This window comes from Prionailurus viverrinus, chromosome C1 (genome assembly GCF_022837055.1).
Source record: "Prionailurus viverrinus isolate Anna chromosome C1, UM_Priviv_1.0, whole genome shotgun sequence".
NCBI classification, from domain to species: Eukaryota; Metazoa; Chordata; class Mammalia; order Carnivora; family Felidae; genus Prionailurus; species Prionailurus viverrinus.
Window position 1 is genome coordinate 152,683,738 of NC_062568.1, and position 27,754 is coordinate 152,711,491.

Sequence of the window (27,754 nt, forward strand, 5' to 3'; positions counted from 1 at the left end):
CTATAAAGAGCTCACCAAACTCCACACCCAAAAAACAAATAACCCAGTGAAGAAATGGGCAGAAAACATGAATAGACACTTCTCTCAAGAAGACATCCGGATGGCCAACAGGCACATGAAAAGATGTTCAGCGTCGCTCCTTATCAGGGAAATACAAATCAAAACCACACTCAGGTATCACCTCACGCCAGTCAGAGTGGCCAAAATGAACAAATCAGGAGACTATAGATGCTGGAGAGGATGTGGAGAAACGGGAACCCTCTTGCACTGTTGGTGGGAATGCAAATTGGTGCAGCCGCTCTGGAAAGCAGTGTGGAGGTTCCTCAGAAAATTAAAAATAGACCTACCCTATGACCCAGCAATAGCACTGCTAGGAATTTATCCAAGGGATACAGGAGCACTGATGCATAGGGCCACTTGTACCCCAATGTTCATAGCAGCACTCTCAACAATAGCCAAATTATGGAAAGAGCCTAAATGTCCATCAACGGATGAATGGATAAAGAAATTGTGGTTTATATACACAATGGAATATTACATGGCAATGAGAAAAAATGAAATATGGCCTTTTGTAGCAACGTGGATGGAACTGGAGAGTGTGATGCTAAGTGAAATAAGCCATACAGAGAAAGACAGATACCATATGGTTTCACTCTTATGTGGATCCTGAGAAACTTAACAGGAACCCATGGGGGAGGGGAAGGAAAAAAAAAAAAAAGAGGTTAGAATGGGAGACAGCCAAAGTATAAGAGACTGTTAAAAACTGAGAACAAACTGAGGGTTGATGGGGGGTGGGAGGGAGGAGAGGGTGGGTGATGGGTATTGAGGAGGGCACCTTTTGGGATGAGCACTGGGTGTTGTATGGAAACCAATTTGTCAATAAATTTCAGAAAAAAAAATTAAAAAAAATAAATAAAAAAAAATAAAAAATACAAGCTAGGAGTTTATTTTTAAATTATGTCTGGTTGTTGGACTCACTCCATAAAAGGGAGTTTCATTTTATAGTATATTGAACCAAAGTTCCTAAACCTCCACTCATTCCTTCTAGTACTTCTCTTTGGTACTATTCATTACACATTTAGCATGTAATTATTGAGTATTTGCTGAGTGCCAGGGGCCATTATTGACACCAAGTAAAGAAAGCAAACATAGAGTTCTTGCCCTGATGAACTAGATTCTAGGAAAAAACAAAAGCAAAAACCAAAACAAAACAAAACCAAGTTGTAACCAAAGGAATCAAACAAAGTTGTGATAAATGTTTTAAATAAAATGAATAGATTGCTGAGATAGAGAATAATAGGAGAAAGCCTACTTCTCATAAGATTTTCACAGAATGTTTTTCCAATAATGTTAAGACCTGAAGGATAAGAAGCTAGCCATGCAAAATATAGGAGAGTGTTCTAGATAAAGCAAAGAACTTGCACAGTGACCTGAGGCTTGGAGTAACTTGTTTTATTTGAGTGGAGTTCAAGGGACTGACTGCATGAAATCCAATGTTGCAGGAGTATGATTAACAAAGTCAAGGGTAGCATGAGATGAATTTGGCTTTGTGGTTCAGGGCCATATTTTGCTGGGTTTTGCAGTTTACAGTAATGACTGGGCACCTTGGACAACTATTAAGGGATTTAAAGCTAAAATAAATATCAGATTTATCTTTTGATAAATGTGAATGAATCTTGTAAGAGCCAGGGTGAAGGCAGAAACCAACAGAAGGCCATTTGTGGCTGGAAAGGATGATTAAAGCTTACACTAAACAAGTAATGTGAAAATAAAGAGAAGTAGACAGATTTGAAATACATTTAGGAAGGAGAATTGACAAGATTTGCCGATGGCTTAGATATAGAGTTTCAGAAAGAAGGAAAAAATAGAGAAAAAATTCTGTTTTTGTGGTTTGAACAAGAGAATGCTATCATTTCATAAGATGAGGGAGATGGCAATCTGGGGAGGTAAGAAGCCTGAATCTCTCTTTGTTGCCTTTTTTCTACTCTAGATTTAAATATGGCTTATGTATATAGGGCTTACTTTAAAACTAATTCAGTAGGTAGTCTGCTCTCTTTTCACATTCCAGGTTTTCTATCCTCATCTGAAAATATGTTACCCTGACCTGACACAGTGCTTCAACTGTGGTTCTGATCAGAAATTTGTGATCTGTGATTTTCAACGTTTATTTATTTTTGGGACAGAGAGAGACAGAGCATGAACGGGCAAGGGGCAGAGAGAGAGGGAGACACAGAATCGGAAACAGGCTCCAGGCTCTGAGCCAACAGCCCAGAGCCTGATGCGGGGCTCGAACTCACATGATCTGTGATTTTCTTCATTCGAGATAAAATGCTTAATATAGCATAAAGTCATCACACAATGTACTCTTAATTTACTCAACTAAAATATTGTATCCTATTATCACTTATGACTTTAAATCACTTTATATATTGCAGTGATTTTATGCATTTTGCCCAACTGTAATATTTATTTCTATTATACGTCATGTTTAATTTGATCTATTGCTCCACTCTACTGATAATATTTAAAACTTGTGTCTGGTGTTAACTGATTTTGTTCTGTCGCCACCTCACCTAAAAATTTCATAAACATTTCCTTCATTATTATTCAAATCATTTGTGTAAATGTTGATCATGATAGGGCTAAGAACACATCTGTGTAAGATATTAGAGATCTCACTTCAGGTTGTATCATTGTATTAATCCTTACTCTTCTTCATTTGATGACTTAACATCTCTGATCTCCATCTAATCATGTTGCCTTCCAAAGTTGTGAAAATGTTTCTCAACCGTATTACTAAAATGCAGGTTTATCATGCCAAGTATGTTTGACTTGAATTAGTTTTGACCCTGTTAAAAATGAAATTATACCTAATGTAATCAGTTGTCAACTTATACTGCTCCCTGGTGATTATCCCTCTTCCAAATGCCACCAAAGATCCTCAAAAGTATTTCTAAAATTATTGAGGACCAGTGTTAGGTTTAAGGTACTTCAGTTAATAGAAACTGTTATACTAGCATTAAACTGTTAATACTTTATGTTATTGAAAACACTATATTTATTAGATTATCCCCAGTCTTCTGATAACTTTAACCTTCTCCATGAGTTTGAATATCAATAAGTGGGCATATCCTTTCTTTTCCTTCTTGAAGTATGTACACAGAAAAGCGTACTTTCTTTACCTTGGCAGCTTGTGTAAGCCTCAGTTCACTTAGGACATAGATGCATCTTCCTAGATGTGTTTCACTATCATGTATGGAGGCTTTGTCATGGATTCTTTTATAAAAGCCAAGGAAGATAAAATTATTTTAAATGATGACAAGCAGTGACATGTGGATATATGAAAAATGATAACTGGGAGAGCTAAAGAAAATATATTTTTGAAAGGAACTAACTAGCTATGCATTTAATTTTTAAATAGAATACAAATATGGAAAATTTATATTTTAAATATCTATGCAATCTAATTTTTAAATATCATGATTCTATACATTGACTTTTTTTGTGATAGAGATTGGCTATTCAGATCTGACAGATATGCACTTATTTTAAAAATTTACTTATTCTTTCAGGGGAAGCCAAATAAATATGTATTAGAAACAGATTGCTGAACATGTCCTTGCATTCTAAAGGGTCCATTTATATTGAAACAGAATTTGAGGTGATTTTTAACATACGATGAATTGCATTGTTAGTAGGGAGATACAAGTTATGAAAATAGAGCAAAATTTATAGAAGTAAGAAAAGACAAAATTGATGATGCAGAGGACAAATTGAAGAGGACTGATAGATGAATTTGAGGTTGAAAAAGCATTTAGAGTTGATTGTAACATATCTGATGGCAAAACAGTTGCCTATATTATTTTTGTATACTTTGTTTAATAGGAAGAAAGGAACCCAAATGAAAATAGAAGCAACATTACTTAAAATAATGTTATATTTTGATAATGTGTTAATATTGTGTTATTATAATTATTCTTGACAAACTTAAGAAAGCAATTTTAATATAAAGAGAACATATAGGCTCAGAAGTAACTGCTAGTCTTTCTAGCAAAAAGTAGCATTTTTGTCACGTGAAGACTGGAAAAAAATTGTGTTGTGTAACAGTTGACTAGTGAGGGATTTTTCGTGAAGAATAAAAACAGGTTCATTCTAGGACCTCCTAATACCTAGTACCTATCTTGAACATTTAAAAAAAAATGAAAAAAAAAACCTTGCACAATGAGTCACCATATAGAGACAGATTGTTTTCAGTAAATTAAAGAATATCACATATAAAATTTAAAAGATAGAAACTCAAGGAGATTTGATTAAATACATCTATTTTGTGCTGTATAGGAATTTTGGCAGAAAACTGTAAATATAGAGTACCAAGACACATATCCAAGTTTCTCTTCTAAATTGTAGAATAAAGGATATTTGCACAAGTGGATAGGTCAAAGTAGGGGAAATATGATAATGAGCTTTTTATTTCAAAATTCTATCTGCTGTCACATATTAGAGAGTTTATGTGACTCTCCTCTTCTTGGATGAAGGTGGTGCTATTCACCAAAACTAGATATAATAATTAACAGATTCGGAGGAAAGAAAGGACTTAAATTATATTGAATATGAGGTATCTGTGAGATTTTCCAGGGCGAAAGAACACGACTTATGGTTAGTAATGAGTACTACATAAAAAACAAACATCTCAGAAAGGAGTACTATCTGAAAATATATATTTGAGAGTCTTCGGAATTTAGGCCAGTGGAATTCATCAAGGAAAGCATGATATCCTGGGAAGGTTTCTTAAAATACAAATGTATATTTCCTCCCAAATTCTGGTCTTTACTCTGTGGCAGACTGCGGTCCCTACCAATATCTCTCCTTTTCTTTCTTGATAATAAACCCTAAATTTTATTCTAGGCAGAACATTACCTAGCAAAAAGACTGCATTGCTTATCCTCCCTGTAAGATATAAACAGAAGTTATTGGAAAGACCTCTGGGAAAGTACCTTAAGACCCATGGCCAATGTCCTTTTGTCATTTTACCCTTTCCTCCATCTTGCTGACTGAAATACAGACATGGTGTTTGGAGCTCTAGGAGCTACCTTGACTCATGAGTAAACCTTGAAGATAGAAACCATGTAGAGGCAGTAAGACAGAGATGATAAATTTTGAAAGATCTTGGGTTTCTGGTGATCTGGTGAATCCTCTGTATCACTGGTGGATAGACTGTGAAGACAAAGGCCAATAACACAGTATTATTTATTAAAACATTCCCAACCAATTTATAGACATTGCATAGTTTACATCTGAAAGTGCCCCCAACTCCCCATGAAACTCCCTTTCAACATTCTATTTGTTATTCTTTCTACACATACCAGATCCATTTGTACTTTTAAGACTTGTGATAATTTTGGTCCCATTTCTCCTTCTTCCTTAGTATTTTTAGTATCTGTAAAATAGTTCTGTCTACCCTTGAGAAAGAAAGAGACAGAGCACAGTGGGGGAGAGGCAGACAGAGAGGGAGACAGAATCCAAAGCAGGCTCCAAGCTTTCAGCTCAGAGCCCAGCTCAGAGCCCAACATGGGGCTTGAACCCGGTATGAACCATGGAATAGCTAGCTACCTGAGCTGAAATCTGACACTGTATTGACTGAGCCACCCAGGTGCCCCTACCCTTTCTTAATCTAAATCTCCCTTCAGGCTTTCTGGGCAACACCATTTTGCTTCTCTTTGTTATTTTTTATCTTCCCCTCTGTGTTTTGTTTTGTCATGGCACGCTCCTGACATATCCCCTTTTCCCTCAACCTCCTTTTGAGCATGGTTCAAAGTATATCATTACTATTAATAGACAATTTATCAAAATCATACACAATGGAACTCTTTTCATATTTTCCTCAATTTGCCTATCTTACAGTTTTTTGTTGTTTTTTAAAAAAATAAGATCACTCATGGTAATGTATAATAAATGTAAGAGTTTTTAAAATGTATGTAATACATATTATTAAGGTTGTCATTGTTTTTATTTTTTTCCACAGAATATACTTTCTCATGTTGATTTAAAAAGTTCTAGAGAACAGAGAAAACAGGTTTCCTCTATATTATATGAATTAAAAACAAAAGAAATTGGTAAAAAATCAAAAACATCAAGACATCTCATTCAAAAAGGTTAGTTATATGAATTTTTAAATTATATGTATGGACATATTTTGATGAAAAGTAAATTCATTAGAAATTGGGCATGTTAATTTTGAACTGTAAATATACCCATGAAATACATGTTTAGACTTCTAGATAAAATCTCCATATCTCATTTAATATTTTTAAATATACATATTCAGAAAGTTGTTTCATGGATATTAAGAACTGGGAGTGTAAGGTGGGAATTAAGAGAAATAGGTATTAGCAAGAACCATATGAAATTGATAGCTTTGTTGCAGTATGGCTAGGTCAGCATAGTTCTTTCAGGAAATCTGTCAAGTATCAGATTAATTAATATAAATCATTTCAATTAAATAATGATATTTAATTTCCTTCAGGCTTTGAACATAATTATATTTGTCAATAAAAATAAATTTTATGTTAATAAGATTTTGGTTGTCAAATGTGTACTTGTTTTTTTGTTGTTGTTTCTACAGAATTTTTTCTCGTGTAATTTTGTTATGGCCAGATGACATTCTTTTCTTTACCTCTGTCTTTCACAGAAAAATCATATAATAATCTTTATGAAATTATTTAAAATTGTTATCAACTTCCACAAGGTTTCTCTTAAACCTTTTTAAAATTATTGTGATAAAAATATTTACCACGAGACCTACCCTCTTAATATCATTAACCATAGTCATAATGTTGCACAGCAGATCTCTAGAACTTTTTCATCTTGTATGACTGAAACTTTATACCCATTTCTCTCTTTCTCTAGCCTTTTAATTCTTAAATATTCAAATCTTTCTCTTTTTAAAAACTCATGATGGTGTCTTTATTCCCTTTTATTTTCTTTATATATGAACTGGTCTATCTCTGCCTTATGTGTCAGTGGCTTTATTTGTTATTTCATCAATTATCCATTAGTTTCCATCATAATTACTATTATTGTATATATTAACACGTTATAAATACTTTATATTAGTATCCATTGTACTTTATATATTTCATAAAGCTCTGTATTTTTATTGATTTGTATCCAGTTATTTAACTCCTAGATTTATAAATGAAATGAAATAATGGAAAAGTTGTAGTCTCATATACCATATATTCTTCCTGGTACCCAAGACAATATCATCTAATGATTTTAACTGACTTTTCTGCTGTTTTATATTTCCAAGTAACATGCTTATTCTGCTTTTTTTTTTAAGTTTTAGATACTGTTTACAAATTTCCACTGTGAGAGATGGAGATTTAATTCTCTTATAAAATCTCCCTAACACACACACTTATCATCACTATTTGGGGGCTAATTAATGTTTAGTGTTTTAATTATTCAGCCTATATACAAATTGCTCATGGCTGAGCCAAACAATGTATTAGGATATGTTTGCTTTTTTATATTATTTTTTTTGAAAACTTTTTTGAAAATCTCACCATTCAAACCAGCACTCATAGTGAGTGTGTGTGTGTGTGTGTGTGTGTGTATTCATGATAAATTTGCTTGAGTCTTTCCTTTTGCTGAATCAATCAGGACTGTTTGCTCTCTAAACCTGCTCTTACATCATCCATCTTAGTACATCTCTTCAACTGTGGGCCTGAGAATTTATTTGTGACCATGCTATGTTGGGACTCTAATTTCCAGAACTCTCTAATATCTTGTTCTTTCCTGGCTTATTTTCTTATTTTAATACAGAGCCTTCTCTACTAGTTTACTGAGGAAATATATACAGGAGGTAAAATTTTTAAATCCTTGAAAGCCTAAATATGTCTTTATGCTACACTTATGTTTGGTTGATGATTTGACTGTGTAGAGCTTCTTTCAGAATTTTTTCAGAATTGCTTTAGTGTGTCCTAACTTCCAGTATTTCCTTTAAGAAGTCTATTTCCAGTTAATTCTCAGCCTGATATTTATGAACATCTATTTATTGTTTTTCTCTTCTGACTTGAAACTTTTAGCATTTTCTTTTTTTTTTTTAATGTTTATTTATTTTTGAGAGGGGGAGGGGAAGAGAGAGAGGGAGGGGGAGAATCCAAAGCAGGCTCTTCACTGCGAGTGAAAAGGCTGATTTGGGGCTCGAACTCACTGACTGTGAGATCATGACCTGAACTGAAGTCGGACGCTTAACTGAGCCACCCAAGCACCCCTAGCATTTTCTTTTTATACCAAGTATTCTGCAATTTCACAGTGATTTGTCTCTAGATATTTGTTTGCTTGCTTGGCCAAATTGTTTTTTGACTCAATTTATTGTAGCAATTCAATGTAAAAATTTATATCTCTCAGTTCTGGGTATTTTCTTGTATTTTTTTATGATTTTATATATATATATATATATACATATACATATATATGTATATATATATATATAAAACATAAAACCTAACCCTTTTAAACATTTCTAACTGTACATTAAGTATGTTTATACTGTTGTGCAAACATCAGGGACCTTTTCATCTTCCTTCTTCAATTGAAACTATATGCCCATTAAACACTAACTCCCAATTCTCCCCCACCCATAACCTCTGGAAAGCACTATTCCAATTCTGTCTGTAGAATTTGATTACTCTAGCTATCTTATATAAGTGGAACCATACAATATTTGTCCTTTTGTGACTAACTTCTTTTACTTAGCATAATGTCTTTAATGTTGATTTATGTTGAAGCATGTTATTATTTTTTCTTTTTCTTAAATTATTTTAATGTTTATTTATTTTTGAGAGACAGAGCATGAGCAGGGAAGGGATAGATAGAGAGAGGGAGGCACAGAATTTGAAGCAGGCTCCAGGATCTGAGCTGTCAGCACAGAGCCAGACTCAGGGCTCGAACCCACGAACCATGAGATCATGACTGGAGCCAAAGCCGGGCACTCAACCAACTGAGCCACCCAGGTGCCCCTATTTTGTTTTCTTTTTAAAGTTAAATGAGTATTCCATTACAGTTGACCTTTGAACAACATAGTCTTGAATTGTGCAGGTTCACGTATACACAGAGTTTTTTTTTTATACGAATACTAGTACTATAAATGTGTTTTCTCTTCCTTATAATTTTTTTCTCTAGCTTACTTTATTATAAGAATACAGTATATAATACATACAACATACAAAATATGTGTTAATTGACTATGTTATTAGTGAGGCTTTTGGTCCAATAGCAGGCTATTACAGGTTAAGTTTTTGGGAAGCCAAAAGTTATACATGGAATTTGAACTGTGCAGGGGGGGTGGTGCCCCTAACCCCTGCCTTGTGCAAAGGTCAACTATATGTAGATACCTTTTGCTTATCCTTTCATCTGTTAATTGACACTTGGGCTGCTTCTGTATTTTAGCTGTTGTAAATACTGTTTCTATGAGTATGGGTGTACAGATATTTCTTTGAGATGCTGATTTCCATTGGTTTGAGTATACACCCAGAAGTGGAATTGCTGGATCATATGGTAATTTTAACTTTTTAAAATACTACCATACTGTTTTCTACAGCTGTTGTACCATTCTGCATTCCCAGAAACAGTGCACAGGTCTCTAATTTCTTCACATCCTAGCCAATGCTTGTTATTTTCTTTCCTTTTTTGCTGTTCCTTCCCCACTCCTCCCCCATTTCCTTATTGCTTCCTCCTCCTACCCCCTTCCTTCTCCTCCTCCTTCTTCTTCTTCTATGGTAGCCATCCTAGAGGGTGTGAGGTCATATCTCATTGTGCTTTTGTTTTGCGTTTCTCTAATGATTAGATTAGTGAAGCTGAGCATATTTTCATGTGCTTATTGGTATATCTTCTTTGTAGAAATGTTTATTCAAGTCCTTTGTTGTCCATTGCCTATTTGTATTGTTTGCTCTTTTGTTGCTGTTGAATTGTAGAATTTGTTTGTATATTCTAGACATATATATATATATATATGATGTATATATATACATATATATGTATATATATACACACATATACATACACATATGTATGATGTATACACACATGTATATATATACACACATATACATACACATATGTATGATGTATACATATATACATCATATATATATACATATATATGTATACACACACACACACACACATTTCTCCTGTTCTATGGGTTGCCTTTTTACATTGTTGATAGTACCTTCATGCACAAAAGTTTTTTATCCATTTGGGGTTAATTTTTCTATATTATGTAGAGTCCAACTTTACCTTTTGCACATGGAATCCAGTTTTCTGAATTCCATTTGTTGAGAAGAGTATTGAATCATCTTGATATCCATTTTGAAAATCATTTGATTGTATATGCAAGAGTTTACTTCTGAGCTTCTATTCTATTCCATTGATGTATATGTCTATCTTTTATTTTTTTGTTTATTTATTTATTTCTAAGAGAGAGAGAACACAAAAAGGGGAGGGGCAGAGAAGGAAACAGAATGTGAAGCAGACCCCAGACTTTGAGCTGTCAGCGCAGAGCCCCAAGTGGGACACACACTCACGAACCATGAGATCATGACCTGAGCTGAAGTCGGTTGCTTACCCGACTGAGCCACCCAAGTACCCCATATGTCTGTCTTTATATCAGAACCACACTGGTGTGATTACTCTAGCTTTGTAATAAGTTTCCAAATGATGAGGTATGAGAACTGTAACTTTCTTCTTTTTTAGGATTGTTTTGACTCTTTGGGGTCTCTTGAAATTTTGTATGAATTTTAGGATGGATTTTTCTATTTCTGCTAAAATGCCATTGGGATTTTTATAAGGAGTTGATTGAATTTATAGATTACTTTGAGTAGTAGTTTACCAATGTTATGTCTTCCAGTCCACAAACATGGGATGTTTTTTCCATTTATTTGTGTCATCTTTAATTTCTTTCAGCAACATATTGTAGGTTTCAGCGTACAAGTCTTTCGCATCATTAGTTAAATTTATTCTAAGTATTTTATTCTTCTTGATACTATTATAAATGAAATTATTTTTTTAATTTCCTTTTTGGATCCCTCATTGTTAATATATAGAAACACAAATGATACTTGTGTGTTGGTTTTTGTATCCTGTAACTTTGTTGAATTTGTCTGTAATTCTGATAGGGTCGTGTGTGTGTGTGTGTGTGTGTGTGTGTGTGTGTGTGTGTATGAGTCTGTGTGATCTTCCCAGTTTTCTACATGTAAGATCATGTTCTGTGTCAACAAATAATTTTACTTCTTCCTTTCCAGTTTTCATGTCTTTTAGTTTTCTTGCCTAAATTTCTTGCCTAGCTCTGGCTGGGACTTCCAGAACTATATTAAATACAAGTGCAAAAGTGGGCATTTGTCTTATTCATGATGTTAGAGAAAAAATTTCAGTGTTTTACCATTGTAGGATATTGTGTGTGTGTGTGTGTGTGTGTGTGTGTGTGTGTGTGTGTTTTATGTATTTTATTGTGTTCAGGTAGTTTCTGTCTATTCTTTGGTTTTCTTTTAGTGTTTTTATCATCAAAGTTTGTTGAAATTTTGTCAAAATATTTTTTTGCATTGATTGAGAGGGGTCATTTTGTTTTTTCCTACATTCTGTTAATGTGTATTATGTTGATTGATTTTCATATGTTATACCATTTCCTGCATTCCAGGAATAAATCTCACTTGATCCTGATGTATAATCTTTTTTTTTTTAATTTTTTTTTCAACGTTTATTTATTTTTGGGACAGAGAGAGACAGAGCATGAACGGGGGAGGGGCAGAGAGAGAGGGAGACACAGAATCGGAAACAGGCTCCAGGCTCTGAGCCATCAGCCCAGAGCCCGACGGGGGGCTCGAACTCACGGACTGCGAGATCATGATCTGGCTGAAGTCGGACGCTTAACCGACTGCGCCACCCAGGCACCCCAATGTATAATCTTTTTAATATGCTACTTAGTTGAGTTTGTTAGTAGTTTTGTAGAGGATTTTGCATTAGTATTCATAAAGGGTATTGGTTTTCTTTTCTTGTAGTGTCTTTGGCTTGAGTATCAGGATAATGTAGCCTCAGGGGAGTAAGGAGGTATTCCCTCCTTTTCAGTTTTTTGGAAGAGTTAGAGAAGGATTGTTGTTACTTCTTGCCTACTAAAATCATCTGGTCTTTTACTTTATTTGTTGGGGAGTTTTCAATTACTAATTAAATCTCCTTATGAGCTATAGATGTATTCAGATTTTTTGTTTCTTCATGATTCAGTGTTGGTAGGTTGTGTATTTATAGGAATTTGTCTATGTCATCTAAGTTATACAATTTATTTGTGTATATTTATTTTCAGTATTTTTATAATCCTTTCTAATTTTGTAAAATCATAGTAACGTACCTGCTTTCCCTTCTGATTTTAGTTATTTGACCCTTTTTTCTTCTTAGCCTTTCTAGCTAAAGTTTTGTCCATTTTGTTTATATTTTTGAAGAGCTATATCTTGTTTTCACTGACTTTTTCTGCTGTTTTTATAACTCTGTTTATCTCCTTTCTGATATTTATAATTTTCCTTCTTCCTAGCTTAGTTTAGTTTATTCTTTTACCAGTTCCATAAAATGTAAATTTAGATTGTTTATTTGAGACTGTTTTTCTTTTATAATGTAATCATTTATATCCATACACTTGCATCTTGGCACTGATTTGGATGCATCCTAGAAGTTTTAGCATATTGTGTTTCATTTTCATTTGTCTCAAGATATCTTATAATTTCCATTGTGATTTCTTTTTTATCTTATTGTCTATTGAAGAGTGTGCCATTTAATTTCTACATACTTGTGAATTTTCCAGTTTTCCTTATGTTAATTGATTTCTACTTTCATTCCTTTGTGATTAGAAAATATAATTTCAGCATTTTTAAATGTATTAAGATTAGTTTTATAGCCTGATATATTGCATATCCTAGATAATATTCCATGTGCACTTGACAAAAATGTATTTTCTTCTATTATTGGTAGTGTTTTATATATGTCTGTTAGGTCCAATTTTATCTACAATGTTGTTCAAGTCCTCTGCTTACTTATTAATCTTTCTGGTTGTTCTATCCTATATTGAAAATTGAGGTATTGAAGTATACTACTATTACTGTAGAAACATTTATTTCTGCCTTCAATCTGTACATGTTTGTATTATTTATTTTATTCTTCTGATGTTTGGTGGATGTGTTTATAATTATTATATCTTCTCAGTTAATTGACCCTTTTATTATATAATGCCCTTATTTGTTTCTACTCAAGGTCTACTGGATTAAATGTTAATCTCATCTAAAATATAACTTTATAGGGGTGCCTGAGTGGCTCAGATGGTTGAGCATCTGACTGTTGATTTTAGTTCAGGTCATGATCTCATGGTTCATGGATTCAAGCCCCACATCAGGCTGCTTGGAGATTCTCTCTCTCTCTGCTCCTTCCCTCAGCATGGAGTCTGCTTGAGATTCTCTCTCTCTCTGCCCCTTCCCTACTCATTCTCTCTCTCTCTCTCTCTCTCTCTCTCTCTCTCTCTCTCTCTCCCTCTCTCCCTCCCTCTATCTCTTTCTCTTAAAATAAATAAACTTTAAGTAATGTATATATGATATATGATATATGATATATGATATATATAGCCAAATATCTGGGTGCCATGGTTTAACCAAGTTGCCATGTAAAATTAACTATCACAGAGAGTTTTACTAAGTATAGAATTCTCAGTTGACAAATTTTTGTCTTAATTTCAGTACTTTAAGTATATCCTTCTGCTGCCTTCTGGCATGCAAAGTTTCTGCTGACATATCTGCTAATTATCTTACTGAAAATCCCTTTCAATGTGTATGTGTTGAGTATCTGATGAGTCACTTTTCTCTTATGGCTTTCAAGATTTTTCTTTGTCTTTTCACATTTTCTTTATAAGGTCTCTCAGTGTGGATCTCATTTTGTTTATCTTGTTTGGCATTTATAGAGCGTTTTGATTTATAAATGCATGTGTCTCCTCAAATTTGGGAGGTTCAGCTAATGTTTCTTCAAATAACTTATCTATTCCTTACTCTCTTTTCCTTATGGGATTCCCAAAATGCATATTTTAATACATTTGATAGTATCCCATAAGCTCCTTATTCCCTGTTCACTTTTCTTCACCCTGTTTTCTTTTTGTTCCCAGAGTCAATGATTTCAAAAGATCTGTCTTTAACTTTGCTGATTTTTTTCTTTTTGTTTACTTTTGCTGTTGAACTGCTAGTGGTTTTTTCAATTCAGTTATTTTATTTATTTTTCTTTTTAAAAATTTCTGTGTAATTATTTTCAATAATTTTTATCTCTTTGTTGATATTCTTATTTTGTTTATATATTGTTTCCCTTATTTGCCTTAGTTATTTGCCCATGTTTTCCTTTGTCTCTTTGAGCATATTTAAAACAATTGTTTTAGTCTTTGTCTAACATGAAAACATGCTAAACATCACTAGTTATTGGGGAAATACAAATCAAAACCACAATGAAATATAACCTCATAGTTTTCAGCATGGCTAAAATCAAGAATACAAGAAACAAGTGTTGGAGAGGACATAGAGAAAAAGAAACTCTTGTGCACTGTTGGTGAAAATGTAAACTAATGCAGCACTTTAGAAAACAGAATGGAGTTTCCTCAAAAATTAAAAATAGAACTATAATATCATCCAGGAATTCCACTATTGGGTATTTACCCAAAGAATATGAAAACACTAAGTTGACAAGGTATATGCAGCCCAATGTTTATTGCAGCACTATTTCCAATAACCAAATTATGGAAGAAGCCCAAGTGTCTGCTGATAGATAGATGGATAAAGAGTACACACACACACACACACACACACACACACACACACACATACATACAATGGAATATTACTCTGCCATTAAAAAGGAATGAAATCTTGCCATTTGCAACAACATGTATGGAGCTAGAGAGAATAATGCTAAGCAAAATAAATCAGTCACAGAAAGACAAATACCAATGGTTTCACTTATTTGTGGAATTTAAGAAACAAAACACATGAACAAATAAAAAATGAAACAAACCATAAAAAGACTCTTATCTATAGAGAAAAAAACTGATGGTTACCAGAGGAGGAGGTGGATGGAAGGATGGGTGGGATAGGTGAAGGGGATTAATAGTACACTTATCTTGATGAGCACCAAGTAATGTATAAAATGGTTGAATCACTATATTGTACACCTGAACTAATATAACACTGTATGTTAACTATACTAGGATTAAAATAAAAACCTATAAATAAATAAATAAGTAAATAAGTTTTTGTCTAGTAAGTCTGATATGTGCGTTCAGGGACAGTTTCTGGGGATTTATTTTGTTCCTTTAAGTAAGCCTTGTTTATCTCTTTTTTTCTCTGCATTGTGATTTTTTTTTGTTGCAAATTAAACATTTGTAAAATAGCTACTTCTTTCCATCTTTGCAGACTTGCATGGAACACTTTCACTATTTAACAAACCCCTGAGCCTTAAGATCAGTTCAGGATAAAGTCTTAGTAACTTCTTAGGTCTTTTCTGGGCATGCATCCTGTCTGGGTTAGTGTGTATAATGGTTTTCTTCCAGTTTTCCCCAGGTTCATTTAAATGTTTAATTTCTCAAAGCGTCTCTTCCTAGCTTCATTCTGGGGACTTAGATTTTCTGTTGTATTTCTCTGTCTTCAATATTTTTCCCCCAGGACTCTTTGGCTATATTGTGATTAACTGCTGTTATTCTCAACTTGATATGAAGCCTTTCTTTTCATCTCTTAATTTTTAGTCATACCCCATCCTTATTTGTATTTGGTATTTTTGAGTCCATAATTTTTCTGGTTTAACTTCCCCAGAGAGTGAATTTTTATTCTCCTTTAAGGGCCAATGGATGAAAGAGTCACCTGTGTGCTAGTCAAAGGATCAGTTGATCTAATTATGCCTTCCAAACAATTTTTTAAACCATGTTTCAAATTCCCTACCTTTTTAGTGTTCTGTATTGTGAATCAGATTTCTTTGCTTGTCCACATCAAATCTTAAATTTCAACTTCGTAGTGTCTGGTTGTCAGTTTCCTTTTATCTGTGTGCTTCTAGCTTCCAAATGATATTTGGTGTCACTGATACTGTCTTTCTCATTGTCTTTGAATTTTTTTTTCCTTTTTGGTCATGGTACTGGGGTACAAAGAGGGAGCAAAGAAAAAAGACAGTTGTTTAAGTTATTTAAATATTTTTGTTTAATGTGAAGTCTATATTGATTCTTTAAATTGAGCTGACTTTAAATTGAGCCATATTTTATGTTGAATATGTAGGAGGAAGGAAAAGTAGGAAGGAAAAAAGGAAGAAGTAGGGGAGTTTTGGGATACCTATTCTGTTCCAGGCAAGGGATGACTGAACCCTTGGAAAACATCATTCATAAATCATAGTACTGATTGACTTCCCTTTCAAGTGAATGTTTTGTGCAGCCACAATCAATGTATTGTGAAAATTAAAATGTGTTTGCCATCCCACTGCTAGATAATGTCACACTGTAACATTCAATTTAATTTATTATTTATGTTTTACAATGAGGAAGGTGAGTTTAAAGAGCTAAGATAATTTATAAAAGGTCACAAAATCCTAAAGTGACAGAGCTGGTACTATCTCTAGGTTCTGTTTCCTCATTCGAAGTCTAGTGTCCTTTTTGTTTCACAATGATGCCTCCTGAGAACTGTAAATGTTTATGTAATAATTAAATTATGTGCATGGGAATATGGTTGTATTAGATTAAGCTATCTGAATCTATGTAATCTAATAAACTCTGCCATTCCCTCTGTCATTCAAAATATTGTGGAGCCACCCATTTCACATAAAACTCTATTATTTCCCATTTATTTTTAATATTTCTGTTGTTAAAAAGTCATAGAAATTGAAGACTATCTTACTTATCTTAAATCAATATAATTAGAAGAAATAGAGTAAAAATAACATTTTCCCATATTTCTCTTATTTAAATCATAGCCAATTACTTTATACTTGCTTTAATCAAATGGTTAATTTTTAAAGCAGCCAGAAATTGTACTGATGTTCTTGAAAAGATTTGGGGAGGGGCATAAATTTTTATCAATTCAGTATTAAAAACTGCCTTTGTTTTTTCTACTGAGCAGTATTTTCTGTTACTTTTCAATCATTGAATTTTTATATTTAGGATCATCTTAATCCATTTCACCAATTTTTACATAATAGCATATAGTCAGACTCATAAAGGATGAGAAACACCTTGTGCTATTAGCAGCATTTGTCCTTCCTTCAATATATCATTTTTCCTTTTAGAATGATCAGTATAATTTCTTTCTCTAACCATACTCAAAAAATGGGCTCAACAAGTCTCATTTTGGAAGATTATGAAGTTTGGGGGTCTCTTCCTTCTGCCATTTAGTTAATATTAGGTAATAACACTGTGTTTGAGATGTAGACCCTTTCTGGACTACTTATTCATTTCCTCTAAATTGAAAGATGAGTAATGCTGGGAGTACTTGGTGGTTAAAAGTGCTGTGACAGTCCCATAAGCAGCAGCTTCCTTTAATATCATGATTTTCGTAAGGAGAATTATTTGCAGTCGTGGCTTCTACCTATTCTTCGGTGATGTTAAAATCTACTTATGATAAATGCGTAAGTCCATTAGATCAAGTTTTTTATTGTTATTCAAATATTCTGATATTTAAATTTTTTTTAACATTTTTTTTTTATTTTTGTGAGACAGAGAGAGAGACAGAGTATGAGCTGGGGAGGGGCAGAGAGAGAGTGAGACACAGAATCCGAAGCAGGCTCCAGGCTCTGAGCTGAGCTCAAACCCATAGACTGTGAGATCGTGACCTGAGCCAAAGTCAGACACTTAACTGACTGAGCCACCCAGGTGCTGGCAAATATTCTGATTTTGAATAGAGTAGGGTATTCTATTATCACTAATTTTCCTTTTGTCTACTTAACCAAGAATTAAGAGAAAATTATCAAAATATTCCCCTTTAACGGTGGATTTGTTTGCTTCTCCCTAATTCTATCAAATTCTGTTTTTTATATTTTAAGGTAATTTTATTAACTATCTCTATGATTATAATTATTACACATTATTGGTGAATTGAACCTTTTATCATTAGGTATTTACTTTCTGTATCTCTAATAGTGCTTTCCTCATGCTTTATTTTGTCTGATACTAGTATACCTGCACCAGCTATATTTTAGTTAAAATTTTCCTAATATGTTTTCCATGCTTTTACTTTCGACTTTTTGCTGTATATGTTCATCATAAAAATAGCAAATAGCTGGGCCCGCTTAATTAGCTCCATTATATGTATTATATTTACTGAGATAGTTGGGCCTATTTCTATCTTACACTTTTTTTTCCAGTTCCACTCTTTGTTTTCTTCTTTCTTGTCTCTTCATAATTGGTATCTATATTTCCCCTTCTCTTGGATTTTTTTATTTTGAAATAATTTTTAATTACAAAAAATGGCACAAGGATTACAAATTTTTCCTGAATGTCCTTTACCCGTTCCCCAAATATTATCATCATATGTAATCATTGTACAGTCATTAAAACCATGAAGTTAACATTGATACAATAATATTAATTTATCTATGGACATATTCATGTTTTGCCAGTTGTATGTCATTTTTCTTTTCCAGGATGTAGTCCTCCTATCATCTAGGTTTTAATGGCGTCATCATATACTCCTTCTGTTTATTTGGTTTGAGATTTTTTTTTTAAGAAATAGCAAATCTTACCATGTTATTTGGTCAGCATTACTTTCCATATCCTTTGCAACATCTCCTAGATTCATCTCCTAGATTCTCATCTCATTTCATCTCACTTTCCTTCAGAAGGTTTCTGTGAAGCTATAGTAGAATACCTTCTTTGAGCTTTTATCCTGAAGAATATTTTTTACCTTCCCATTTGAACAATTAGTTAAATTTTAAAGTGATTGTTCAAAATTATTTTCATTCAGTGTTCAGAAACTATTACTTTATTGTTTTCATGAATTTAGTATTGGTGTTGAGACATCTCATGTCATTTAATTCTATCCTTTTAGAAACTTTTAAATTTGTTTCTCTATCTTTGGCATCCTTAATATGTATATTATAATATGTATATGTAGGTGTTTGTTTGTTTGTTTTTTTCTCCCTGCTTTTGCTCATTTGTATTTGGCATACCTTCCATTATTTCTTCACATGTTTTCTCTCCTTCTGGAACACTAAGATCCTGAATGCTTTTACTTTTGTTCTCCATATCTTTAAACATTTCTTTTTTTTTCTTTTTTCTTTTCTATCTCTTTATCCTTTCCAGACTTATTTTGGGAGAATACCTCAACTTGATCTTTAAACTCATGAATTATTCTTTAGTGGCATCCATTTTACTATTTCTATCATATACCTACCTAACATTTTAACTAATTATACTTCCAATAGCACATGTTGTTCAGCTTGTTACCTTTCTCTTGATGTAGTTTTATTTTAGCCTGTGAGGTCATATTTCCAGGAATATGTGGTTCTGTTTGACAATAGCTATTGGGAAATTGCCAATTCCAGACCCTCATGTTATAATTCAGCTAAGTTCAGTAAGAGGAGAAGTGATAAGTTCTCTGGCAAAGACCACCAAGCTCCAGAAGTAACATTGTCATTTGGTGTCATGTTACCGAGTTTTCAAATCAGTTATTCTTCAAATCCTTAGAGAGAGAGAATGTACCTATATGGCAGTCTACCATCGGTAGGCCATATTGTTATACTAATTTTTTCTTTCCCAAATTATCCCAATAGATTTCCATATGATCTTGCTACCAATACATCATTTCAAAACATCATATCTGTTTTATGATTTCCTTGTTCCAATTTAAAAACAAAAGAAGGATCACTGCCTATAGAATAAACTTTTTGGTGTGGCTTTCAGGTACTTGCATATCTGGTTTTGGATTATTTTGTAGCCTCATTTCTCAGTATGTCTCCCTCTTTACAAAGGTTGTGTTCTAGTTATACACTACTACTTATCATTCCAAGAATATATAACTTTTTTGCTAATTTTTTTTTCTTCCACCTGGAAGTGCATCCATTTTTGGCTCTTGAAACTCACTTATTCTGCAATACCATAATTACATTTGTTTTTCTCCAGTAAGCTTTTGAGGTCCCCAATAATCACAGTTAATGCCTTGGTCTTATGCATCCATAACACTCTGTTTGTTTTTATCTTTTGTTATGGTTGTTTTGGCAAACTTCTTCTTGCCAAAATATGAATTCCTTAATAACAGTGACTTTTTAAAAAATTTCTCTCTGTCTTTCATAATATCTGGCAGAGTATTGTGCCCACAGGAAGTATTGTTAAGAGATCGTCAGTCAATATGTAAATGAATTCTACCTTTATCCAAAAGAAGTAGATTACATGACAAGTAAGCAAACAGATGGTAATAATTCCTTGTTCTACTCTTTTAAGTGTAACAATTGATGCCTCACTATGGAGTCAACTAGGAATCAATGAAATCTCCCTATACCCTATATATAGCTAATTACAGATTTTACCTTTTTATTCCTTAATTTTTCAACAAGTATTTATAGAATAGGTATGTGCACTTGAGAGAACAGTTATTCAATGAACAGTAATTCTGCCAGCTTATAGGGCAGTGTTTCTCAACCTTATTCAAATCATGACACATGTTTAAAATGATAAAATGTTTATAGCACATTAAGGCAAAATGTATGGTTTAGGGAGAATCTACATGGGACCTGGTAAAAATGTCATACTTTTTTATAGTGTATTTCTTTATGTTATACAATTATGATAAAAATATAGCATATTAGGGAATATACATATATATAATATCTGTGAAGTAAATATGAAATATATATGTATATAACATAATATGAAACTTCATCTATGTGTGTGTATACACATAATACATAACTAAAATTCCCAAATAAGATGTCTTAAATATTTTTAATAAGAATATGGAACTTCTTTCTGTAAATGTGAATTTCTATTTCAAGCTTTGTGATTTACATAGCTGTGTACTACTTCTGGTCACGATTTAGTTGTCTTATTTTTATAGTCTTTATTAGTGAGAATTTTTAAAAAATCTTATGCCTTATAATACTTTTTACTTTAAAAATATATACATGTACTAAGTGTTGAAACTAACTTAAAATAAAAAGAGGGGTGCCTGCATGACTCAGCTGGTTGAACGTTGACTCTTGATTTCAGCTCTGGTATGATCTCAATGATCTCACACTTTGTGGGATCAATCCCTGCATCGGACTCTGCCAGCTCAGAGCCTGTTTGGAATTCTCTCTCTCCCTCTCTCTCTCTGTCCCTCCCCCAAGTTGTGTGCTCTCTTCTGTCTCTCAAGTAAATAAATAAACATTAAAAAGTATTAAAATAAAAAGAATTCAACTGTATTGAATGCTAGCAGAAAAGTCTTAGAATAAAAGAGCAAAACAGTATATATTTGAATTTGAACATGAGAAGTCAGTGGTGAACTTGAAAAAGACCAAGTTCAGCAAAGTGGCAGAGAAAAGAACCAGGCTGGCAAAGGTAAAAGCAAATAGAAGTAAAGAAGTGAAGACATTGCCAAATTTTATTTTTTTGAACTATGGTCTTCATGTTCGTAATAACCTCATGACACTGAAAGAAACAGATCAACCTTCTGAATAAAAGAACTCTTAAATTATGGTCCAATGACATTTTTAGTGTTATGAATATCTTATTTTTATAATTTGAAAATTGATAATTGATATATAATATACAAAAGAACATTATGATTAGAATATTTGAATGATCAAAACTTATACCCAAAGTTAATCCTGGATATCAGAAAGTTTACAAATTATAGGTTGTTAACAAGGAGAGAAAGTTGGTAAAAGCAATTAGGCAATTACTCCTCTCTTCTTTTAAGGTAAAGAGAATTTGAATGAATGGCTACATGTTAATATTTTTCAATGTGGTATAGTCAGCTAAGCAGTACCGAGCTCCTAACAGGCCAGAAATGTCTTCATTAACAAGATCATGAATGTGAGCAATTATTGCCTTATAATATGGCTTATTGCTAGGAGAACCTATCCCCTAGATACCATTTCTCTGATTCTTAATCTTTTTTTCTTTTTCCCTTTGGTCACAAATCCAAATCTGAGGAAATTTAATAATGTGATAAAATAATTAACCTATCTTTTTCCCTAAAATGCAGATATGCACCGACATTCATTTGATTTATAATTTCAAGGGGTACATAGATGCACTAAGGCCTATTCATGGTCCTCAAATTACCTTATAAAAACAAGAATCACATAATTTAGCTTACAATTAAGTGTTTATGCTGCCTCCAAAATCTCCAGAAAAAGGCTACCCTAATAGGTAATGGTTCTGATATCAATTACACATTCTGTGTGTTTTTATATCTTCATACCTTGAGCAACTCCTAAGCCGTAGGCACTGCGTATGATTCCTTTGAGACATATGTAATGTTCACTGATTCCAAAAGAATATAAATTAGTCTGAGTGCTATTCATATCATCTGTTACCATAACTTCAACTTTCAGATATCATTCTTAAATACTAGTATTCATGAAGATAAATATAATGTAGATAAATGAGTTATCCATAGCAATACTATATAATTTTATGTATTTAATTAAAAATAGCATATAGGGGTCCCTCAGTGAGGTGAGGGGTGGCTCAGTCAGTTCAGTGTCTGACTCTTGATTTTGGCTCAGGTCATGATTTCATGGTTCATGAGATCAAGCCCTACATCAGAATCAGGGCTGACAGAGTGGAGCCTGCTTGGGATTCTCTCTCTCCCTCTCTCTCCCTGTCCCTCCCCAACTCACGTGTGTGTGCGCTCTCTCTTTAAACTAAACTTAAAAAAAACAGCATATAATTATGTCATGATATGTTTTTTCTGATCTTTATATTGTTACTATAAGGTCACCCAGAATAATTCATAATTCATATATTACGGAGTATTGCAGGTCCTACATGGAGCCATATTTACCCATTCACTTTCTCACCAGGACATTTCAAATAGGCAAAACTTTAAAATATTTGTCAGAAAAACAAATAACTAATAAATGAAGGACCCAGGGCTATTTACACTATGACCATATATATGTCTCAGGTTTATCCTTCAAAGTCTCAATTAGTGCTGTTTTCCTGGTGTAATAATTTATAATAGGGCCCCTTAGTCTTAAACATGTCCCAATTTTATGTGATTATGCAAGTTATGTGCTGTCCTCACTTTCTTTTCTCCATAAGCCAATTTAACATGAATAGATTCTCAAATTAGACTCATACAAATCAGAGATCTTATCCCAGTGTCAAACTTTACTAATAATTTCAAGGATCCAAATAATGAAGAGGCTTAAATAAAGCAGGGAGAAATCTGAAACATCAAAGGTGGCTTTTCAATTCTTCCTTCCCTTGAAAAAAATGCAACTATGGCCCAGCAAAGTAGAATATCTTTAGTGAGGTTTATGGGTTTACCTCCCACAGAGAGGCAAGTCTTTACATTATGAAATATTTGTTTTGTTTTTCAGAGAGTTGTATAGTTTATATGACATTCTCTGAAAAGCATTAACCTAAATATTTTTGGTTTATTTAATATAAATAATCCTTTAGGTAGGCACCATCCTGCTAAAGGCATTAAATAGATAAGATCTCTTCCTCCTAGAAGTTATCATTTGCCCGTGTTTTCTGGAGTTTCTGTCAATGTGGGGAGTAGATTAGATTGCCTGGCTTCTTTCCTTTACTATGAGCATCCGCTTTATAAACTATTAATGGGTCACTGTCTAGACACTTTACCTCCTTCCTCCCACCATTACGACAGGTTTTGAAATTTAGACTATTTCATTCTACTTATTTTTACTACATTTTAGGTTGTTAACTACATATATATTTTTATTAGCTCTAGACATTCAAAATCCAACAATAAACAAGGCATATAAAAGCCTACCCTCATGAAGCTAGCATATTAAGTGATAAACGTGATATTAAATGTTTCAGTGGAACTTCTATAAAATTAAGAAAATAAAAAGCCCTATCTTCAACTTGTGACTAAGGATAAGTATTACATTGTTTCATTTACATTGTCAAATAAATCAATCAAATTATATATGACAGCTTAACTGTTGATTGCTTTGTTGTTAATATTATCCAAAATTTTGTTTTATTATTAGCTTAAAATAAATAGTTACTTCATCTTTAACTTAAGTTAAACCTATGATTCCTTCTGGTTTTTATTTTATAATTCCTAACCAAATGTTTTATTTTCTCTTTAAGAAGAAATTATGAAATATAGAATATAGAAATTCTCTATAAGAGGAATATGACCTACATATTGCTGTAGGTCAGATACATGCTGGTTCTTGAAAGCCTATTCTATTTTATATTCTGAGGGATTTTTTTCAGTGCTAGAAATTAAACGTGTAAATTTCTTGATTTATACAAGAAGGATATGGTATACCAGACAGCCGTTTCAACTGTAAAAGTATGTACTATGTTAGTGGTGTTTTTTTTTTTAACTTTTTGTAGTAAACAGGGCACCTGGGTGACTCAGGTAAGCATCCAATTCTTGATTTTAGCTCAGGTCATGATCTCAGGATTGTGAGATTAAGCCCTATATTTGTCTACACTGAGCATAGAGTGTGCTTGGGATTCTCTTTCTCCCTTTATGCCCCTCCCTACCTCTCTCAAATAAATAATTTAACATTAAAAAAAATAATAACTCTTTGTAGTAAGTATACCTGGAAGATGGACCAATCCTCTACAATTATCTCAGGACAACATTTATACTTTAGATATATTTATGAAGAAGTAAATTCATATCTTTTATAAAAAGTGCCAGCTGTAATATAAAAGATATTTCTGAGAATAAAAATGCTATTTCCTATTCAGAATATAAGGTCAAAGGGTTAATTATTTGAGGGTCATTATATCAAAGTGCCTGTGATCAGATTTATACGATCTTTAGTTATTTTACCTCATTATGTACTTTGTCTTGCTCTAAATCCACTTATAAGTCTGAAATGAAGACTCTAAAGCAGATTTTATGGTTTCCATTGAAACACATTACATTTTCTGCCTCTAACATTTTTCTTTCAAATTCATCCAATTTATCATATCTTGCTGATTTCAATCCACTTGTGCTTTAGGCAATTTTAACAGTGCTTTTTTTTTCCTTTTCCTTTCTCCTAAATTGTTTGCAGGAATGACTGAATTTTAGCCCAGGATATAAAATAGTATCAACTAAATTACTTCAGATGAACAATTAGAGCATACTCATATATACAAAACTAGAAATCTTTGTTGCCAGATTTAAAATTAAAAGCAAACAAAAAATCAGTATGATTTTATATCAGTATGATAGTTCAGATTTTATAAAAAGGATTTTTAATATCCTTATTACCAAGAACAGAGAGAGAGAGTGTTAAATGCAAATAAAAATAAGTACAACTTGTTGCAAAGAAGATAATCTTTTAAGTCTAATACATTTGGATTTATTTTCTTTTTTTAAATATTTATTTATTTATTTTGAGAGAGAGAGAGAGAGAACGAGTAAGGGAGAGGCAGAGGGAATCCCAAGCAGGCTCTGGGCTGTCAGCACAGAGCCCGATGTGGGGCTTGATCTCATGAACCATGAGATTATGACCTGAGACAAAACCAAGAATTAGACAATTAACCGACTAAGCCACCCAGGAGCCTTGGATTTATTTTATGATTCTAAGCAACAATGCTGTATGTTCCATTTATGTTTTGCCTAGTTTCCTGTATAGTAAGGTAGGAATTATATGATAATTTCTATCCATTTGACTATGAGCAAAATTGAAACATCACTTAAGAATGAAAGCAATTAAGGACGTCATTCTCTTCCCCTGCCAAGTAGATCTTGGAGGCCGTTTGTGCCTTTAGCATATCTGCAAAGTTATACTGACACATTGGTTCTTACGAGAGAAATAGATAAGTCTTTACTGTGCTAAACTACTGAGATTTCAGGGTTTATATATGATAGAAGTTAAGATTAATTATGCTGTTAAATGCAGAAATTAGTACCATAACAAAAACCTTAAATATGGTCTCAGTGATCAGATGAGAAAACTAATGTTCATTTCCAGTCCAAATGTGGGTCCAATTTTTGTAACAGCAAAGCATTTCCCTGTGATAACTTGGAAGGCAAACAGTGTATATAGCTAGTGGCTCTAGGGGAAGAAGTTGAAAAACAAGAGTATTGATTCTGTGTTGGTTGTACTGGATTTTTGGCAAGTTACCCTATAGAAAAGAAGAGCTCAGCAAAGCAGCTGGTTTTCAAGGAAAAACAAAAGAATGAAGAGTTCAGAAATTTAGAGCCGTTCATCTTCAGAAAAGTTGCCTGCTTCTATAATCCCAGATAGTAAAACATGAACTTTAATAGGACTTTGAGACAAAGGCCCAAACCTGTTAATTGAAAATGACTCAGGACAGGGGCGCCTGGGTGGCGCAGTCGGTTAAGCGTCCGACTTCAGCCAGGTCACGATCTCGCCGTCCGTGAGTTCGAGCCCCGCGTCAGGCTCTGGGCTGATGGCTCAGAGCCTGGAGCCTGTTTCCGATTCTGTGTCTCCCTCTCTCTCTGCCCCTCCCCCGTTCATGCTCTGTCTCTCTCTGTCCCAAAAATAAATAAACGTTGAAAAAAAAATTAAAAAAAAAAAAGAAAATGACTCAGGACAGAGTTTAGATTAGGTGTGTAAGCTTCCCACCTATTGTTATAGGTAGCTTTATAGTAACTTCGATTAAATTGCTAGAGCAAGAGAGATTGGAAGAAAGTAAGAAAAAAAAAACGATCTAAGCACTACATATGACTTCAAAAGAATTTTGAATGTGATTACTGGCACATGGAACTGACAGAAGAAAATAGATGAGAACTCTGATAACCCCGAAGTTTTTATGGAACTTTTTTATGGAAGGGAATTACCAGAAAATCTTTCTGAAATTCCTTTGACCATGTAAGACTTAAATATACTCTTAAGTCCCCAGTCTTTAGCAAGTAAGAATTATAATGAGATAGCTTTTGTAGCCTCTAAGAGAGGCAGTTCTCCCACCTCAGATATGGCCAAGGAGATAACGAAAAAGTAAGAACTTCTAGAAGACAGAAGTCCTCCTAAAAAGTAGAATCAGTGACTAATCCAGGACTAATCCAGGAATCCACAGTTGAAATAGGAGAACTTCACAGAGTGAACCTGTGATTAGTGTGTGCCTTCCATTCTTCCCGTTTGTAGTTGATTTTTCCTAATTCCAATGTGTATACACGGATGGAGTAGGAGGTAGATGACTTACTGGTCTTTTTAATTCATTAGTCTTTAAACTAAAACCCTATCCCAAGCTGATTAGGAGACTGTTGTACACGTTGAGAGATTCTGGACTTGATGGGACTTTCCATTGTCTGAATTCAGACGTGTGTTCCATGTTTAAGAAAAAGGGGATCAAATATCTTTGGGCACCTGTGGCAAAATATTTCACTTGTTTCTGTACATTTCCCAATTTCCCTCAAGTTTGATTGGGGCCACGTAATTTAGTTCTGGTCAACAGATTTTGATATGAAGTAAGTGTGTCACTTTGGGTCTAAGGTAGTTAAGCACATCATTCCCTCACTTTTTTTGCATCAATCTGTGGAGAGATTATGTTTCAGACAGGTTGACTACACTACGGAGGAGGGATGCTCTATCCACTTTAAATTTGTATGAGCAAGAAATC

The 27,754-nt window shown here is 33.4% G+C and overlaps 1 protein-coding gene across 1 annotated transcript in view; it reads left to right on the forward strand.

Moving 5' to 3' along the window:
• Nucleotides 1-27,754, forward strand: part of LRRIQ3 (leucine rich repeats and IQ motif containing 3) — a 230,072-nt gene that overhangs the window by 151,941 nt on the left and 50,377 nt on the right. The window contains 1 exon segment of the mRNA XM_047868719.1: nucleotides 6,023-6,152. Coding sequence (XP_047724675.1) covers nucleotides 6,023-6,152 — 130 coding nt within the window.